The sequence below is a fragment of the Mustelus asterias genome, chromosome 11 (genome assembly GCF_964213995.1).
Source record: "Mustelus asterias chromosome 11, sMusAst1.hap1.1, whole genome shotgun sequence".
Classification (NCBI taxonomy): Eukaryota; Metazoa; Chordata; class Chondrichthyes; order Carcharhiniformes; family Triakidae; genus Mustelus; species Mustelus asterias.
The window spans coordinates 20,528,982-20,549,510 of record NC_135811.1 but is presented as its reverse complement, the minus strand read 5'-3'; the positions used below and the strand labels follow the sequence as shown (position 1 = coordinate 20,549,510).

The window sequence follows — 20,529 nt, the reverse complement described above, 5'->3', positions numbered from 1 at the left end:
TGAGTATCATAAAGTAAAATTTGACACTGAGCCTCATAAGACAAGTTTGGGCAGGTGGCCAAATAAAATGAAGAAAGAGGTAGGTTTTAAAGAACAGAAAGAAGGGAACGCAACAAAAGTGATTCAGGTAGAATTTCTAGAGTTTAGGATCTCAGTAACTGAGAACATGGTCACCAATGGTGGAGCAATGAGAATCGGAGATGTTCACGAGACTCAATCTAGAGGAGCACTGGTATTGAGGGTTATGAGGCTGGCGGAGATTACTGGGAATTATTGAGGACATGGAGGGATTTGAAAATAAGGATGAGAATTTTAAAATTGAGCTATTACTTAACCATGAGCTAATGTAGATTAGCGAGTATAAGGGGTGAGAAATGAATCCATTTGGTGAGAGATAGGACAGAGGCAGCAGAGGTTTAGATAATCTTATGTTTACAGAGAGTAGAACATGGGAGGCCAACCAGGATTGTTTTGATATTTCTAAGCTGAAGGGTAACTAAGCATGGATGAGGGGGAGTTGTACAATAGAGAAGTGGAAATAGGCAGTGTTAGTAATGGTACAGAAAACTCATCTCAGGTTCAATTATGGCATCAAGGTCAAATGAAAGGTCATCGACCTGAAATATTGCTCAGGAGTTAATATGCTCGACAAGAGTCTTGCCTACTGGTTGAGGAACTGTTGGAAAAAGCACCAATGTCACTTTTCCCCATGAAGCCTGACACTTACATTTCAAAGCAGCATCATGCCTCCCATCTGATTAACCTCCCAGTAGGGAGAATGTCCACCCACAAGAGCTGCAGGCAAATTAGAGGCTGGCAGTTCTACAGTACTAGCAGCACCACTGGAAGTGATGGCCACTGCTGATACTACAGTGGGGCCTTCATCAATAATTACCAATTGATCCTTTGGGAAAAGTGAGTGAGTGAGACAGGGGTTTGAGGGAGAGATGTCTGGAAGCAAGGGCAAGGAGGTGGATTCCCCTTCCTGATGTCTGCATCCTTAATCAGGCACAGAGGAACAATCGGCCCATGGAAAACCCAAGAGGGTTTACTGGGCTAGCAAGTTACAACCAGTGGTGACAGGATGAGGCCCTTATAAATGGACCTCAAGCGTTTCTGTCCTGAACTTTATCAAAGGAGGAGGCAGGAGGACAGCAGGATCTCCATTCCACATGCTCCTGTCCAATCACACAGCCCCCCCGACCCATATCAGAATTCACCTAATCAATAAATTCCACCTGTTTCTCTCTTTACAGATGCTGCCTGGCCATATTTTCTTCAGATTTGCGGCTTCTGCAGTATTTTGCTTTTGTAATAGCCAAGTGTTTGATGTACTGCGTCAAAGCTTTTTGTGTCATTCTCCTTGCCAATACAGTAGCTAGCCAAAGGCTGCTGTCAATGCTGCCCTATAATCTGACGTATGTGAAAACACTCGAGCATTCTTAGTCCTTATTTACCACCGCTCTGCAGCTTAACATCCCTACCCTCACCCAATAACCTGGTTGAAATTAAGCCGTCGTGGGTAGGAATGGACCGGAATGGCATTTGCACTCAATCATTTCATGGTGTATTGTGTTTGTCACTTGACATGCTTAAGTATTATGCTTTAGAGGAAAGATCCACTTGCGGCAATATACTTTAATATTGTGTGATGTTAATACCCTCAAATTGTTCCCACCACACCCACAATCAGTTACAGATCTGTCACACCGGTAGCAATTAGGTTACAGAATTCCAACCATAACTCTGGGTTGGGTGGAGAGGTTTGGCTGAATGGTACAGTTCAAAAGCAAAACATAAACATTCATATACTCACTATTATGTTAGCTGAAATTCTATCAACAATGCTTCATGTACAGTATGCTTTCTACCTACAACTTCTTGTATGTAATCTCTGAACTTAAATCGGATCTCAAACAATGACGAGGCAGAGTACAGGAATGAGATAGAAAAGCTGCTGAACTGGTGCGGCAACAATAATCTCTCCCTCAATGTCAACAAAACGAAGGAGATTGTCATCGACTTCAGGAAGTGTAAAGGAGAACATACCCCTGTTTATGTCAACGGGGATGAAGTAGAAAGGGTCGAGAGCTTCAGGTTTTTAGGTGTCCAGGTCACCAACAACCTGTCCTGCTCTCCCCATGCCGACACTATAGTTAAGAAAGCCCACCAACACCTCTACTTTCTCAGAAGACTAAGGAAATTTGGCATGTCAGCTACAACTCTCACCAACTTTTACAGATGCACCATAGAAAGCATTCTTTCTGGTTGTACCACAGCTTGGTATGGCTCCTGCTCTGCCCAAGACTGCAAGGAACTACAAAAGGTCGTGAATGTAGCCCAAACCATCACGCAAACCAGCAACTCATCCCTTTGTTTTTTTAAAATTTAATCAAACTGGTAAGAATGGATTTCCATTTATATAGCATCTTTCATGACCTCTGGACACCCCAAAACACTCTACAGCCAATGCAATCCAGTCATTGTTGTAATGTAGGCAGCCAATTTGCACACAGCAAAGTCTCACAAAACAGCACTGTGAAAAAGACCAGATAATCTGTTTTTAACAACATTTATTGAGGGATAAATATTGGTAAGGAACACTGGAAATACTTGTAGAACCATATCATAAATACAGCACAGTAAGATTTTCAGCCCATCATGCCTATGCTGGCTCTTTAGGAGGATTGTTCTCACAACCCCCTTGCATTTTCCACATTGTCCTATTTTTCCTCATTTTCAACATATTTTAATATCTGTTTTGAAAGTTATTGAGGTATCTACTTCCATTACTCTTCCACGTGATGTATTCAGGTCATAGGTGTCAGCCGTGCTAACACTCTCATCTCTGAGTCACAAAGATATGGGTTCAAGTCCCACTCAAGTGCTTGAGCACAGAAATCTAGGCCAATACTTTACTTAGTGTTAGTTTTACTTAGCTTTACCTAGGGAGTGCTGTACTGTCAGAGGTGCCCTCATACAGATGAGACATGAAAACGAGGCCCCATCGGCCTGCTCAGGCAGATGAAAAGATCCAATGGCACTATTTCACAGGGGAATTCTCCCCAGTCAATATTTATCCCTCAATCAAAATCACAAAAAACTGCAGATCATCTGCTATTATCACACTGCTGTTTGAATGAAACTTGGCTGCTATATTTCCTACAATACAACAGTAGCTACTCTTCTCTGCCCTAAAGAGAACCACACTATTTCCTCTGGACTCTCTGCAAAACAGAAATCCCTCATCCATCTTACCATTTTATGCAAACCCCTTCTGCTTCCTTTCCCAGGCTCTGACATCCTTCCTAAAGCATCCAGATTTGAACACAATACTCCAGCTAGGGCCTAATCAGTGATTTATAAAGGTTTAGCATAATTTCCTTGCTTTTGCACTCTATAAAGTCCAGGTTCCCTTCAGCTTTACAGTTTTGCCACCTTCAAAGATGTATGTGTGACTGCCTGGGCCTCCGTACTTGTGTTCCTTTCAAAATTTTATCAATTAGTCTGTCTTTCTTTCTTTGCAAACTGCATCATCTCACACTTCCCTGAATTAATTTCATCGGGCAATTAAAAGCCCATTTCACCAATTACTTTACTCTGAAGTGTGCTCCTATACTCTTTACTATACATTGCATATCAAGTTGGGGCACAATTTCAAAATAAGGGGGAGCCACGTAGGACCGAATTTAGGAGAAATTATTTTATTTAGAGGATTATAAATCTTTAAAATTCTCTACCCAAGAGGACTGTGGAAGCTCAGTCACTGACTATGTTCAAAGCGGAGATTGACAGATTTCTAAATATCAATGACAGAAAGGGATATGGGGATGGTGTGGGGAAAAAGGCACTGAAGTGGATGATCAGCCATGAACTTATTGATTGGAGGAGCAGGCTTGGTGGACTGAACAGGCTACTCCTGCTCCTATATTTCTATGTTCCTTACATAGCAGCAAATTTTGAAATTACGCTCTCGATATCAAAGTCCAGGTCACGAATATATATCAAAAAGGGCAACAATCCTAATGCCGAACCCTAGAGAACACCAATATATGTTCTCCTCCAGCCTGAAAAACAACCACTCACCACTACTCTCAGTTTTCTTTCTCTTAGTAAGTTTTAGATCCATGCTGCCACCGTCCCTTTAATCGACTGAACTTCAATTTACTAATAATTCTATTGTATGGCACTTTATCAAATATATTTTGAAAGTCAATGTACACAACATCAATTTCACTATCCTCATCAAACTTCTCCCTTATTTCATCAAAAAACTCCAAGCAAGTTTTTCAAACAAGATTTGCCTTGCCAGCTGTAATTTGATGAGCCCATGTTTTACCAGACAACAATTAATTTTATCCAGATTATGGTCTCTGTTGCGCCACCACTGATGTTAAGTTGACCTATAGTTACTGGGTTTACCCCTCTCCTTTTTTTGAACAGGACCCAGTGGACAAAATTGTGCCAACAATGCAAACTCTTGGTGTGTAAACAACAACATCTTGTTCACTGATACAAGGAAATGCACAGTCTTGTTCACTGATACAAGGAAATGCACAGTCTTTTAGGAATAAAGAACGTTTGTACTGAAAAATACATGAGGGAATCACAAGTATACATACGAAAGTACTGTTTCAAACAGAATGCAGATACTCATCACAGACCAGTCTAGTGAACAAAACAAATCTTTGGTAGATACACTCGCATCTCAGATGTCTCATCACACGGTTCCCACTCATTGCCCTTTCAAGTTCACTTAACTAACAGTATAACATAATCGCACAGAATTTAGAGTTAAGAATCGGTGAAATAAAACGCGTAGACCAGTTTTGAAAACTAGACTTCTAAAGCTCACTATCAAAATTACATTTACACAAGACTGATTTTTATGTTGAACGAACAAACAAACGTACATTTATTTAGTACCTTTCATGTCATTGGGGCTTCCAAAAGAATCTTCCAGAATATAAACACTGGTGAAATGGGCAAATTGCTGGCTGATGAAGTTAATTCAGAGAAGGGAAAGATGATAGGTGACAATATGAATTAAGGAAGTATTTTGGAGTCACTGTTGTAATTTGGGCAAATAAGTACATAATAAAAAACATGCATACGCCAGTACACATCTACCATCACACTTCTGTGACATTTAATCACTTCAAATTTCTAACACTATTCAGACAGTAATCATTGAATTTATGTAACTCTATGACTGTCATATAACGATCTGGTGGTGCAATTTTTATTTTATTTTACTTAATTCTTAAAGTTACAAACCTAATGCTCAGGGTGGGTCAGACATACGCAAATCCATTCCTTGCTTGCTCCAAAAGCCAAATTCAAAATCCAACTGAATCCAATTCATGATCCCCACAAGAGAGACAAATAAGATCCAAGTTGGCAAGATAAGGCACTGTGCCCCATCTTGGGCTTGATCTGACATGGTGGAGCAAATGTGCAGATGTTGGGTGAAGACAGAATTGGATTCGGCTCTGGTACCCTCTGCCAACAATCACAGTCAAGATTTTGGGCAAAGTTTCAGGTGGCAGCAGTGTTTATGAAATCATGCCCAGGCAATTTGTTGGCACAGGATGGAGATAAGATGCTGGAGAGGTGAAAATATATATATATTTTTAAGATATGGAAGAAGAAGAATCTCTGCACAATCATTGGAGTTGGGAGAAAGATAGTCATGGATTTGGGTCGTGACAGTACCTTCAAAGGACTTTGAAAATGCAGTTCTGATAGTGAGCTGCACAACATCTAATCCAGTCCTTCAAATGAAACAGACATAACTTGGCATGGGCCCTTTCCCATTGTTATTTAATTGAATAAGGGAAGAGAAATCTGAAATATAAACAGAAAATGATGGAAACAAATCAATCTGCATTGAAAAGAGAAAAGTGGGCATATGTTTCATTTCTGAGGAAGAGTCCCATCTGAAGAGTTAATCTGTTTTGCTGCTTCAGATGTTGACATGAGCATTTTCCATTTCTGATCTCTGCATTGTCAGCCTCCCACCACATGAACTGTAAAGTAGGAAGTGTTGTGGTTCAGGTTAGAAACTCCAAAGTGTATTATGAAGCCCACATGAATCATAAGTTTTGCATTTTGAATTTGGCTAGGATAAGCACGAGATGTTTCACTTCAGGTATGATTCAAGTGACCCACTAGGAAGCTTTTATCAAACAAAGCTTATTTAAGAATATAGTTAACATGTTTAATAAGAAAATTAGCAAGAACTTTTATCAATTACAAACAAGAAACAATGATATTGTATAACCCTTAATAAAGATCTCTACAATGTTCCAATCAAACCAGTCCCTTTGCCACAGACAAAACCCTTTGACGGGTCCAATACAGCAAAGTCTACTGCTCAAGTGATAATGGGTATTTGAGACCTTTGGTTGAAGTCTGCATTTCTCTGGATTCACTCCGAACAGTTTGAAGACAAGACTGCTTCCCAAAACACCAGAGAGATTCTGGTCCAGCGCCCAACAACAGCAGATTCTCACCCTTCAGGAACACAAGGTCTTCTTTTCAGTTAACCAACAGAATTTTCAAATCAACAGGGAGAGAGGGAAAACACTTCATTTTAGCTTGCTCTCCCTTCTAAAACTAAACTCAAACCTGCAGCTCCAAAGTGAAACTGAAAATGAAATCCCTGTCACCTAACCTGCTCACAGTTTTCTTTTCTCCTTCCCAACAATGACATTACCTAAGGCTTTGAGCATTAATTTTTTATAACTCTTAAAGATACACTAACATCACAAAAGTTGCAAAGTTCAACTAATCCATTCCTTTCACAACAGAATGCACAATCTATATGGTAACGGACCGTTGAGGTAGGTAAGAAACTGCAGTTAACTTGAAGAGGGCTAATTATTAAGTTATACCCGGACCATGCAGTAATCAAACTGAAATACAAAAGCAGCATTGCCAATAAATACTACAGATTGCCTGTAAGTTAAAGGCTTAAATGCTGCCCGAGCCATGAATTCACCTCCTAGTTTCTCTCCTATCGCCACTTCATGCCTCTCCAAGTTCATCTTGTCTACGAGATCCATCTCATGCTCTTGTAACCTTACCCCCACTTCCCCTCTTGGCCACCATGCTAGCTGATGATGTAAACAGCTCCCTCTCTTCCGTCCCCTTCCTTTTCAAATCAGTTGTAAACACCTTCCCAAAAAAAACATCCGTAGCCCTCCCCTCCTGACAAAATATCATCCCATCTCCAATCACCCTTTCCAAAGTCCTTGAAGGTGCTGTCACCTCCCAAATCTATGACTATCGTTCTCAAAACTCTATGTTTGAACTTTACTAATCAGGTTTACATCCACAGTACATACCCTATCCAACTTGGACAATGGTGCACTATCTCTCCTCATCCATCTCAACCTGTCTGCAGCCTTTGACAAAGTTTGCCCCTCCATCTCCTCCAAGACATTTCACCCATCATCCAACTGAGTACGACTGCCCTCTCATGGCTCCATTCTTAATGATCCCGTCATAGCATCTCCTGCAATGGCTTCTACTTCCACTCCCGCAACTTTGGAGTCCAGTAAGAATCCATCCTTAGACTATTTCCAATCTACAAGCTGCCCCTCAGCGACATCCAACCAAAAACACATTAGATTCTGCATGCCCACCAAAGGTATCAACTTACCTCACCACCACCACCTCTCTCAACCCTGCTGTTGCCCCGAATTATTACACTGCTGGTCCAACTTCCAATATTGAATTAGCAGAAATTTCCCCAATTTAAATATTCAGAAGATACTGTCTTTGGCCAATACTACAAACTCCATTCCAACCTGCTCCCTGGCCGTTGAGGTTGACACAGTAAGAAGTCTCACAACACTATGCTTACCCCAGTCCAACGCTGGCATCTCCACATCATTGAGGTTGAACCAGACAGTTTGCAACCTCAGCATCCTCACCGGTCCAGAGCCAAACTTCCAAATTCATATACTTTCCGTCACCAAGATCTACTTCAATCCCTGTAACATTGCTGATCTCCAGGCATGCCTCAGCCCAATAGTTACCTTCCAACTCGACTATTCCAAAGCTCCTGGCCAGTCTCCATCCTCCATACACCAGAAAGTTGAACATATTTGCTGCCTGGATGCTAACTCGCACCAGATCCATTTCTTCCCAGCCACGAGCCCCATGCTGGTTACATTGGCTCCTGGCCTAATGCTTCAAATTTAAATTCCTCACCCAAACCCCACAGGCTCACCCCTCAATATCTTGCAGCCAAGCCCTTATCAGCTATTCTAATATCCTCTTAAGTGGCTCAGATGAAGCTGTGAAGTACCTTGGCCCTTTTTACTATGTTAAAGGCATTATATAAATGTAAACTACTATTGTTGAATTCCACTATGAGTACCTCTTCTGAAATATAAAGTGCTATAATTTGAATGCTCTTTTATCTTCCTTCTTATTTCTGAATAGGTAGAGAGTGTCAATACCATCAGAAAAAGTAAAGTGGTTTCATGTTATTGTAACAGAGCAATCAATATGAATTACTGTGTTCAATCAACAATAGCTGAAGCAATCAGAGTGAATGACCATTGGAAAAGCTCCTTCTTACACTAGGCCACAAGTTTCCCTAATGATGCTGCCAGTGTTTGTGATTTAAAATGAGCTGTTGTTTTAATTGTACCTATGATATTGTTTTGCCCCCACACCCCAAATACATACTTCAAAGTTTCGATTCCATCACATTTCTCACTTTTCCAGTGCTTTTATAGTTTTACTCCAGTAAAACAAGAGGACATTTTCAATCAGATTCTTAATGTTATACAACGCAATTGACAAATAATGGAGTGCATGGACTCCCACGCTACCACAATCTGCAACATTGCCACTTTGCAGGCACTATAATGTAAATGCGGTAGAAGTGCCATCACCACTTCAAGAAATGTGACCAGTTAGTCGTCTGGAAGCTATAATCCCAATAACATCAGATATAAACAGGGATCATTAGTGCCATTCGATACCACTATCCCCAACTACATGAAAGGCTGCAATGCGTTTTCACGTCACTGACCTATACTGACCCTCCTCAGCCACTGATATAATAAACCTGAAGTATACACAGGATGGATTCCACAACACTAGCAATGCATCACATTACAATGGTTCTAGCTGATGTGGACCTGTAGTACAAAGAATTCATCACAGCTCAGTGTCATCATCTGTCAAAACAACCAACCCCAGAAACAAAATGAGGCAGGACTATAAAGTCATCACAGAGCATTACTTTTCCAATCTAAGGTTAAGTTTAGAGCAACACATTTAGAATTACACTTCACTCAGACCTATGCCCTCCAACAGCAGTTCCTAGATTGAAAGAACCATATTCTTGTGATCACTTTGCTTAAAACAGAACATAAGATATGGAGTACTATGTTTATGGTTTTTGTGCTTCATAACAGACAAGAGTTCAGATATTTGTCAGAACTAATGAGTGCAGTTAGCTTGCCAAATCAAACAGTGGTTCCACAAAGCACTTTCTTTTCACTCATTTCAATTTAGATACATGACTCATTGCTCTAATCCAATCTACTTTGGCTCAATGCAGCTCCTTGAATTAAAGTGTTCATTACTGCTCAGGACATTTTAAGGACGGTAGCTTTTACTTCTCGAGAGATAAGAGTTGAAGCTTACTTCAGACATTGTAATTATCAGCGAACACACCCAACATTCCTCAATTTGCAAAAAGTCAAATATTTACTGAGTACATTAATGAGTTGGGTAATTCAGAAGAAAATGGGACACAGATAAATTGTATAAGTGAAAACCCCACTAATATGAGGAAAAGCTTAAATAAGTTACATGGCCTTCTGAACTCCTGAAATGCATTTGATGCTTTCCAGTGCCACAAACTGGGTCATCTATATTATAGGATACCATTCACCTAAAGGAGAAAAAATCTTTTCACTGATATAGTGCCAGTCACAAACAGCTACCCCTTCCATCACCATTGGGACTGTGTACCTTTCAAAAGCTGAACTTTTTGTGCAAATGTTGTGAATTTCTGTCAAACTCATTAATGTCCCCTAAAACCAAGGTCATCAACTTAGTTTATGCGTATTCCCTCCCCCATCCAAGCTTTGTAAAATTTCAAGGATTGAAATTTAAATTTAATTAATGAAACTATTCAGCACAGGTCACACTTCCACAAAATATATTAAATACTCCCAACTCCATAAAACTCCAAGCAATTTGCGAAGAAAAGAAATTCTTAAAATGTCTACACAGCTCTACCTAAAAATCAGTGTATCATTAAATTCTTTGCCAGATTTCTGACGGGAGTCCTGTGAAGAATTTTGCACAATTGCAACCTGCAGAAACACGCAGTTCTCCTGATCATCAAAACTGTTCGAATTGTAAAATACTTCCTATTTTAACAAGCCCCTGAAGGCATTTCATTTAAATTCACTCTCTCTTTGTAAATGACTTACCTCCCATTCTAATTCTTTGACACCCTTTCTGCATTTTTTCCACTCTTTCCATCTCCTCAGTTTGTACTATGCTTTAATCATAGGCTCTTTTTCTATTCATCACCAACTCTCACTCATACTCTTAATAGAATTATATCTTCATTCAATTATCCTATATCCTGCGTCTCCCATAAATTTGTTTTCATCTACCTCTAGTTATATTTGCTCCTCTGTCCGCCTACTGAACTCCAGTTTTTCTTTCTCTAAACGTGTCGTCTCTGTTTCCACCTTATTTTTCAAGCTCTCTTTCTCTCCTCATTTTCCATCAACATACTAACATAGGAAATAGGAGCAGAAGTAAGCCATTTGGTCCCTCAAGCCTACTCTGCCATTCAATAAGATCATGGCTGATTTGTTTGCATTTCTAATGCCACATCCCCATCCACCCCCTTTAATAACCTTCAATAACCGTTAATTCCCTTGGCTAACAAGAATCTACCTGCCTCTGCCTCAAAAATATTCAATGACCCTCCCTTCAGAGAGTTCCAAAGTCGCACAACCCTCAGAAAAAAAATTCTAAAGAGCAATCTCTAATTTTAAAACAGCACACTCTAGTTCTGGACTCACCTACAAGAGGAAAAGTCCTTTCCATGTACACCTTGTCAAGACCATTCAGGATCTGATATACTTCAATCAAATCACCCCTCACTCTTCTAAACTTCAATGGAAACTAGACCAGTCTGTCCTCATACACAGCTTGCTCATTCTAGCATCAATTTAGTAAATCTCCTCTGAACCACCTCCAATGCATTTACATCCTTCCCTGGATAAGACAACAAAAATGGCACACAGTAATTAAGATGTGGTCTCACTAATGCCCTGTACAACTGAAGCATAACGTCCTTATTCTTATGGTCAATTCCTCTCATAATAAAGGACAGCATTCCATTAGCCTTCTTGATTACATGATGTGCCTGAATACTAACATTTTGTGACTCATGCATGAGAACACCTAGATCCCTCTGCCTTTGGAATTCTGTTTAAATAATACTGCTTTTTTATTTTTCCTGCCGAAATGAACTTCACATTTTCCCACGTTATACTCCACCAGGTTTTTGACCACTCACTCAACCTGTCTATATTCATCTGTAAAATTTTCTCTTCTTCACAACATGTTTTCCTACCTTAGTGTCTTTTGCAAATTTATCTACCGTGTCTTTGCTTCCCTCATCTAAATCATTGATGTAAATTGTAAAAAGTTGAAGCCCCAGCACAAACCCTTGAAGGACTCCACTCATCACATCCTGCCAATCAGACAAAGACCCATTTATGCATACACTCTGTTTTCTGCCAGCCAGCCAATGGTCTATCCATGCTAATATGTTACCTCTTAAACTCGGAGCCTCAATTTTCTGCAATAATCATTGATGTGGCACATTATCAAATGCATAACAGTAAAAACCACTGGAAAAAAAATGACTTCCTGAACTATATTCTACAGAATAATTGGATGGTTCCTCTTCCTTACAATTGATGTTTTTTTTTGGTGATCATTGCTTTATTCGATATAATTAATTGTAATTCACATATCCTCTTCAAAAAGCCCTATTCTTCCTCATACCTGGTACCAAGATAATGATGGCAAGTTATGAATAATAGAAAATCACCATTTCAGGCACCCAGCAGCTGCATCAAGACATCACAAAGTCAGGCTGTTCACAACCTTGGTGTCACATTTGATCTCACGATGAGCTTCCAGCCTCATAAGCATCCCATCACGAAGCACTCATTTCCACCTCCAGTCGTCCAATTTCACCCCTCTCAGCTCATCTGCTGCTGAAACCCACATTCATGCCTTTGCTGCCTCTCAATTCGACAATTTCAATGCAGTCCTGGCTGCTCTCCCAAATTCTTTTAATTTCAATAAACTGGAGGTCACCCAAAATCCGGCTTCCCGTGTCCTAACTGGCAGCAAGCCCTGTTCCCATGTCACCCTGTGCTCTTCACAATTATTGGAAATAAAGATTCCCAAATATTTAAACAAACTACTCAAACAGAGAAACATTTATGAGGCCTAACAATAAGCAGCGATAAATTGGGTTGAATTTCAATTAATGATAAGTACATTTGAAAACGATGAGCAGGATCCATTGAGCTTGCCCACTCCATGATGGCTACAGTCTCATAAATATTTCTTCCTTTCCTCCACGCCCTACCACAGCAAGTGATGGAACAAAGCCTTCTTGTTGGTTACACAACAGGTTGCATTTATATTGAGTCTTCCGTGTAGAAAAACATCGCAAGACAAGAATGTGCACCAAATGAGAAGAGGAAAATTTAGAAAACACTCATGAACAGTGAAAACTCATTGCACACTGCATATACACAAGTGACCTTGTTTAATAGCACAATTGATGTAAGTTGTGTAAGTGTTACTGTGGCTGTTTCACAAATTGTAAGACTGTTTATACTGTTGCGGCTTACTGGCCTCAGAGCTTCATTGCAAGCTGTTACATTTTAAATGTTTTGATAGCAGCACCATCTGCACTCCCAAAACATTTAAATTAACACTGTCTGCATTTAAAACGATGGCCAAGAGATCTAACGGACTGCCACGAACATATTCAAAACAAGTTTGACAGTGTTCTGAAGTTCTACGTCATGCGGTATCAAAGTCTAGCATTGTGACGTAACAAAGTTTGCAGTGTTTGAAATATAAACAGAAAATGCTGGAAGTGCTCTGCAGGTTCTATAGGGCAGCATCTTTGGAGAAGAAGAAGAGTTAACATTTCAGGCCCGTGACCTTTTATCAGAACTGGGAAAAGTTAGATTAAAACAGGTTGTGAGCCAGAGGTTCGTGGGACAAGGACAAATGGAAGGTCTGTGATAGGGTGAAAGACACTGAATGACAGAAGGGTTAGTCTTCCAGGGCCAAAGGGAACAGAAAAGAAACAAAAGGTGTGCCTGCCCTCTGCAAGCAAAAGAAACTAAGAGAAAAATCGAAACATGCAAAGAAAAAGAAAAAAAAAGGAGCATCAAGATTATGGCCTGAAACTGTTGAAGTCAGTGTAGAGTCCTGAAAGCTGTAAAGTGCCTCATCGAAAGTTAAGGTGCTGATCCTTAAGCTTGCAATGAACTTTAGAATCTTTCTAAGATTCTAAGATTAAGGTGCTGATCCTTAAGCTTGCAATGAACTTTACTGGAACGGTGCAGCAGGCCAAGGACAGAGATGTCAGCGTGAGAGCAAGGCGGAGATTTAAAATGGCAGGACGCTCAAAGCTCTGGGTCATGCTTGCAGACCAAACGGAGATGTCATACAAAGTAGTCACCCAATCTGCATTTGGTCTCTCGAATGTAGAGGAGACCAGATTGTGAGCAATGGATACAATACACTAGATTAAAAGGAGTACACATAACTCTGCTGCACTGTTTCATGCTGGTGTCAACAGGGAGCAGAATACAGAGTTGGACCATCATTACTGTATCACCACAAAGGATTGAAATAAAAGTGGCAACATTTCTGGCATCTAAAAATCTTATGCAACCAAATAGTTTGAAATAGAACTGCACAAACAAAGAATGGCATCAACTGCCAGATGAGCATCTACAGAGGATCACTTGGGTCTCTGGTTGAGCACAGATGAAGGAAGGTCGAACCCAAATATTTTATTTTAAATTTGTGCTGCTCTTTTTTATTTGCATCAACAGTAAAGCCAGTATTTGGGTGGGGGGGGGGGGTATTTCAATATCAAGTGAAGGCAAAGTTTGGGACACATAATAACTGATGTGGGGCAGTAACTGAGTTGCAGTGTACCTGATGCAATATTAACTTTGAGGCAAAACTACAGCTTTTTCTGCGAGGTGTTAAAACTTGACTCCACAGACCACACAAAATAAAACTAATAGTGTAGCAAAAATAAGGAGCTAATTTCTCCTCTCCCATTTGAAATATTTTTCATGAAAATCAAGGAATATGGGAAGTAGGAAGAAAAGTGAAGTTGAGGCAGAAAATCAGCCATGGAGGAGAAGGCTCGAGTGGCCAAATAGCCTACTCCTGTTCTTATTTCTTATGCTTTAATGAGCACCAAATGATAGTCATAGTTGGCCCATCCAGTCCATGCAGATCTCTGCAGAGTAATCTAATCAATATTCAAATTGAACCTCCACTTGCAAACTGCACAGTTCAGGTTGCATATACTGCAGTCAACCAATTGTAAAACATCCCAAGATCACTAGCCATTCAAAAGTTAGAACGGTTACAGATGAATGATCAACTAGCTTAGTCTTTTCAGTCTTGCACTCATTTATTATTTATATTTGCTCTCAGTTACAAACAGTGTACAATAATCCTTAAGTATGTATGTTATTACTTACATCACCACTTTTCCTTCTCGACAGGAAAGGATTCACTCAAAAAAGGTTTCAATCGAAGAAGCTGTTTGTAAAATTTAAGCCAGACTAATATTTTCCTAGGCCTATGAGCTAAGTTGCTTAATTAGGCATGGTTCAATAAAGAAACAGCTTGGATTCATGATTAGATGATGCGTATCAAACCAGCCAGCATCTTTTCCATGCCAAGCAACCAATCATTCTTAATATTTCATTCTGAACCGCGTGTATATTTTAAAGAAACATTTCTAGGTTATTTCATTATGGTGGATTTGTTAATATTGTAATCCTGCAACAGTTAATCATGAAATGAGATGCATTTCAATAAATTCTAAAAACACCATCAACTTCCTATTTCTGGAGGAAATTAGTAAAAAGAAATAGGGAAACACCCCTGATACACTCGGCTATTTTTAACATGAGGAACCTCAGGAAATTGCAGCAGCGCTTCCCACCCATCCAGCATGCCTGGCCATACCCTTGTTAGAGACATGATAAATCCAGTATGATACATTTGCCTCACCTTGAGAGAAAATGGAAATTAGGGAAAAGTTGACTGTTTTAAGCAATTTGATTAATTTTAAAAATAACACATCAGGAAAAATTATGCTTCTTGTGCTTATAAACAGAAAATGAGAACAATGGTTAAACCAATTGGAAAAGCAGGAGAGGTTACTCTCTCAAAACAGAATCAGATGGTATGGTTGCTAAAAAAACATTCCCATTTGCCTTTAACTTATTGTAATTGTTGATTTTATTTTCTATTTTAACACATTTTCTCCTGGGACCAGAAAATGGAAAATATGTTTACCACCCAATCTGACATGAGATGTAGTAAGATATCTCTACCTATGAACAGCAAGTCATGTGTTATAAACTCACTAAAATGGTTTAATACGGTAAAAGAGCTGCAGGGACAATGACATGATTGATGCAATATCCTAATTTTCAGGAAGCATCCCATGAGATACATGGTTAGAACAAAAGCTTTGGGGTTACATGAGGAAGTGGTAAACTGGCCTCTGAACAGCAAGCAAAGTGTAAAGTTAACAACAATAATGGTCCCGTCTTGGAAACTGTAACCAAAGGTTGATACTAGAACCTCATTATTGCTTCATAACTTTGATGAAGGCTTTGTAAATAAAATGAGTAAGTTTGAAGTTGATGATATTCTGCTACCTAATCCAACATACTGAAGGGGAGGAACAAAACTTGAATATCTAAAAACTTAAACTTGGCAAATTTTATGTTTAGCTTTGAGAAGTAAAGTAACTGCCACTGGCATGGAAAAGAAAGAAAAACACAAAACAAAGGGCATATTGTTACATTAGATGGACCAGGAAAAGTATGTTAGCCGAATAAACAAAACATGTTGTGACATTGTACAAGAACAGTTGCCAGAGCAAATAGAACACTGGGTATTTATGAGAAAAACTATAAGTCTCCAAGGAAACTAAGTGGGCACTCAGTGAAGCACTGGTGAAGTCACACAAGAAAGAATGTACTCAGTCATACTGTTCGTACTTACAAAGAGAAGCAGCAGGAAAATAATTCATATGGCTCCAAAATTAAGATTCTTGAGCGACTGTGAATAAACAAAGTACATTCAATCTGTCCTCACTGGAATGATAGATTTGAGACAGGATATTACAAGAAATAAAGGTAGGAGTGATCAAAAACTAAAAAGTTAAAAGTTCAATACCACTATTTCAAATAGAGGGGGTGAAATCTTTCTTTGCCATTAGTGTAAAATGTGCAAAAGTGAGTCGCCAACCTATTTGTACACACAACCCAATTTTCTTTAAAAGTGTAAAGTGGGATGTCGATTCACTATTTCCCTTTCAGCATTTTGTACAAAGTGCTTACGTTTTCTGGGGAAATTTACATTTTGGACACCCAATATCAGAATCAAGCACCACCTGCACTTTAATATCTCCATGAGTGCGCCAATTAATGAATGTCAGTTGTAACCTGGGAATACACACAGTGTGGTTTTTTTTTCATTTCAAACACCAATAACCCATGGCCTTTGAGCAAGGTTTTAGATTTGAGAAGCAATGCATTCCCAGAGCTTTCCCCACTGCAAGTCCAGACAAGATGAATTTCTCCTGGGGATGTATTAGTGATGCCACAGATCTAAATATGAGAATCCACCCCTTCTGAGGTTCTCTCTAGTGATAGGTGTGTGCAGATCTGACTGTGTCACAGAAAGGTCATGTCCAAGTAAAGAGTGCTTGTAAAGAGTAATGTAGTATATAAAATACCAAATTATCTTTAGTTTCGTTATTTTCTGGTTCTTGTTGGAACCTTACAGCTTCAGTCAGGGCTGGATCTGAACCCTGATCCCTGTAACTGCCCCACTGCACCATTCAGTCCCAATGGAAGGTTGATTTGAAAGAGTACCAGAACACCATTTATGAAAACACAGCATTGAGGAATGGTTCACTTGTTAAAATGAAGTAAAGGTCACAAGATAAATTCAGAAGGCGGCCCTTCAAACTATTTTTGATCTAATCCTCCCAGTAACCTTCCAATTGCAGCATCTAGTTGTTTATTAAATTACCCCCCGACCTCGCTGCAACCAACCTTCCTGGCATCTTATTCCAGCTGTCTGTTGTAAAGAAATATTCCTTGATGTCTGACTAAACTTGCCCTTCACAATCATGAAACTGTATTTTGTCATCTTGTCTGACAGTATTATTTCAGATTAACTCTTTTTCTCTCACTGTATAAGCGCCCCTCAGACATCTTTTTCCAGGTCAAAGAGCTTAAGTAGTTTCTCACAGCCCTGCTGTTTCATACCAAGGATCAGCGTGATTCCTCTGTGGTCCTCAAATCACAATGAGTCATTCGTGCCATGGAGTCCGGAACCGTATACAGCAATGCAGGTACAGTCTGACCAGGGCATGTTACAAATTCAACATAACCTCAAGCTCTTCAAGCAGTACAATCCGGCAACTTATCTGCTTTGTTTATTGCCACCCACAATGTTTCAGTGTTTAGACAGAACAAACAATAAGAGAACTAAAACCCTCAACTGGGTTTTTCTCTCTCCCCCATCACCATCACAATCTCCCGTGCCCCCTGCCAAGTTGTCTGTTTAAAAAGTGAATAATAAAACCATCTACCGAGATCACATCTGGTCTGCCTCACAAACATGGCAATTTTAACTTCCAAGATGCAGTATTTTCAATAACAGTACTGGAAAATGATTACAATAAAGCTCTCCTTACTACAATTAATTGTTTGGACAGACAAGTTGATAGTGGGGCGGCAAGGTGGTTAGCACTGCTGCCTCATAGTGCCAGGGACCTGGATTCGATTCCCAGCTTGGGTCACTGTGTGTGGAGTCTGCACATTCGCCCCATGTCTGTGCGGGTTTCCCCCGGGTGCTCTGGTTTCCTCCCACAGTGCGGTATAGGTGGATTGGCCATGCTAAATTGCCTCAGTGTCAGGGGGACCAGCTAGGGTAAATGCATGGGATTATGGGGATAGGGCTGTGGGGGGATTTTGGTTGGTGCAGACTCGATGGGCCAAATAGCCTCCTTCTGCACTGTAGGATTCTATAATTCTATCCTTGATTTGCAAGTTGTACAGCAAAACATGCTATCCCTGTAAAGATGAGCCAGTGTGCACATCATGAAAAAAGGCCTGCTGCTTTATAAGAGATGCAGTTGGTTCCCTTCATCCTGAGCTTAATATCAAGAAGCTTGATCAGGTAGATGACAACGGGGTGGTTATGTCATTGGACTAGTAATCTGGGGACACTGGCATAAATCCCACCAAGGCAAGTGTAGTTATAAGTTTGTCTCAGGAATGGTGACCATGAAACTATCAACGATTGTCATAAAAAAGCCATCTGGCTCATGTGCCAAGGAAAGAAATTTGTCATCCTTACCTGGTCTGGCCGACAACGTATTTCATTCTTAACTCCCTTTTAAGATGCCTTTATAAACAACTCCGTTCAAGGGCAATTATGGATGAACAATAAACGTTTACCCACATCTCAAAGAATATCAAGAGATGACAAAGCAGCCGGATTGACTGTCATCCCATCCACCACCTAAACATTCGCTCCCACATACAATATGCATTGCATTGCAGCAACTCATCAAGGTTGCTCTGACAGTACTTTCCAAGCTTGCGACCTCCATCACCTGGAAGGTCAAGTGCCGCAGCAGATGCTGGGGACACGATCATCCACAAGTTCCCTAGGTCTCAAAGAACAAAGAAAATTACAGCAACGGAACAGGCCAGGCCCTTCGACCCTCCAAGTCTGCACCGACCATGCTGCCCGACTGAACTAAAACCCCCTACCCAAAGAAAGAGGTCTTACACCATCCTGACTTAGAACAAGATCACCACTGTTCCTTCCTTGCCAATGAGACAATATCCTGGAACTCACTTCCAAATAGCACCATGGGGCATACCGATATGGACTGCAGCAGATCAAGAAGGTGGCTCACCACCACCACCACATCAAGGGCAATTCGCATGGGCAATAAATGCTGGCTTAGCTCACTCAAATCTCATGAATGATTTTTTTTTTAAATCCCATAACACAGCAGGCTGGAGAGGAAAAAAAATCTGTAAATTTAGTACCGTGCCAAGAGATGACTAAGGGGTGGATTGCAGCATGATGCAGTGAGGCTCCATTAATTTGTATTTGGGCACTGCAGAAAGTTGCAGCTGAGAATAGCCCCTCCACCCACCACACACTCACACACAGGGTTTAAGCAGCCTGCCACTGACTGACTCTACCTGATTTTGTAGTTGGGCAAAGTGTGTTTGCGCTTGATGACCCTCTTGAGCTGGTTGACGATGATGGAGGTGAGCTGGGGCATGGGCCGGCCCTCGAACTGCGACCTCACCTCGAAGTCGATGAGGGGCTCGTCCATGAAGGCGAAGGACCAGTGGGTGAAGGGGCGGCGGGTGAACTGCAGCCTCAGGCGGCCCACCACCCGCCGCATCTTGACGAACAGGTAGGCCGACTTGCCGAACACCAGGTCCACGTCGATGGCCAGGTGGAAGCCGCCGTTGTACTCGAGCTCCAGCTCCAAGTTGAGTTCCTCGGGCACTCCGGCGGAGGAGGAGGAGGAGGAGGCAGGGCCGGTGGCGGTGGTGGCGGCGGAGGCGGCGGCCTCCTCCTCCTGAGGCCCGGGCCCAGGCCCCGGCACCGGCGGCTGCAGCAGCCTGGCGCTCTTGAAGATGGGCAGCGCGTTGCCCAGGGAGATGTCGCGCAGGCTGAGCCCCTCCAGCAGGCGGCCCGCCGTCCGGGTCTGCAGCAGCTCCTCGAACTCCACCTTGATCTTCTTGGTGAGCCAGTGGCGGACGATCGGCGTGTCCCGCAGCTCCCGGAACAGAAACAGGAAGATGGCGTTGAGAAAGTGGCAGCTCTCCGAGCGGCCGCCGCCGGACACCGAGCCAGCCGAGTCCGGGGAGGCCGGAGGCTCCTTGGCGCCGCTGAAATAATCCCGGAGCGAGGCCTCCACCACCGGCTTGACATACTGCACATGCCGCGGCACCGGCTCCGGCTTGTTCCGATACAGCAGCAAAATCTGTAGCAGCAGCACACACACGGCCCCGGCCAGAGCCGACAGCAGGATTAAATAAATCATCTTCCCCCCTTCCCCAACCCGGGGGCTTTCGCTTCTAATTCCTCATCTTGTTGTCCTCCCGCTGCTCACTGCTG

At 41.3% G+C, this 20,529-nt stretch overlaps 1 protein-coding gene across 1 annotated transcript in view; it reads right to left on the bottom strand.

Annotated features, from left to right (window-relative positions):
* The window catches only part of pdzd8 (PDZ domain containing 8), a 201,095-nt gene extending 180,566 nt beyond the window's left edge, over nucleotides 1-20,529 (bottom strand). The window contains exon 1 of the mRNA XM_078223246.1: nucleotides 19,599-20,529. Coding sequence (XP_078079372.1) covers nucleotides 19,599-20,455 — 857 coding nt within the window. The 5' untranslated portion in view covers nucleotides 20,456-20,529. The remainder of the gene's footprint in view (nucleotides 1-19,598) is intronic.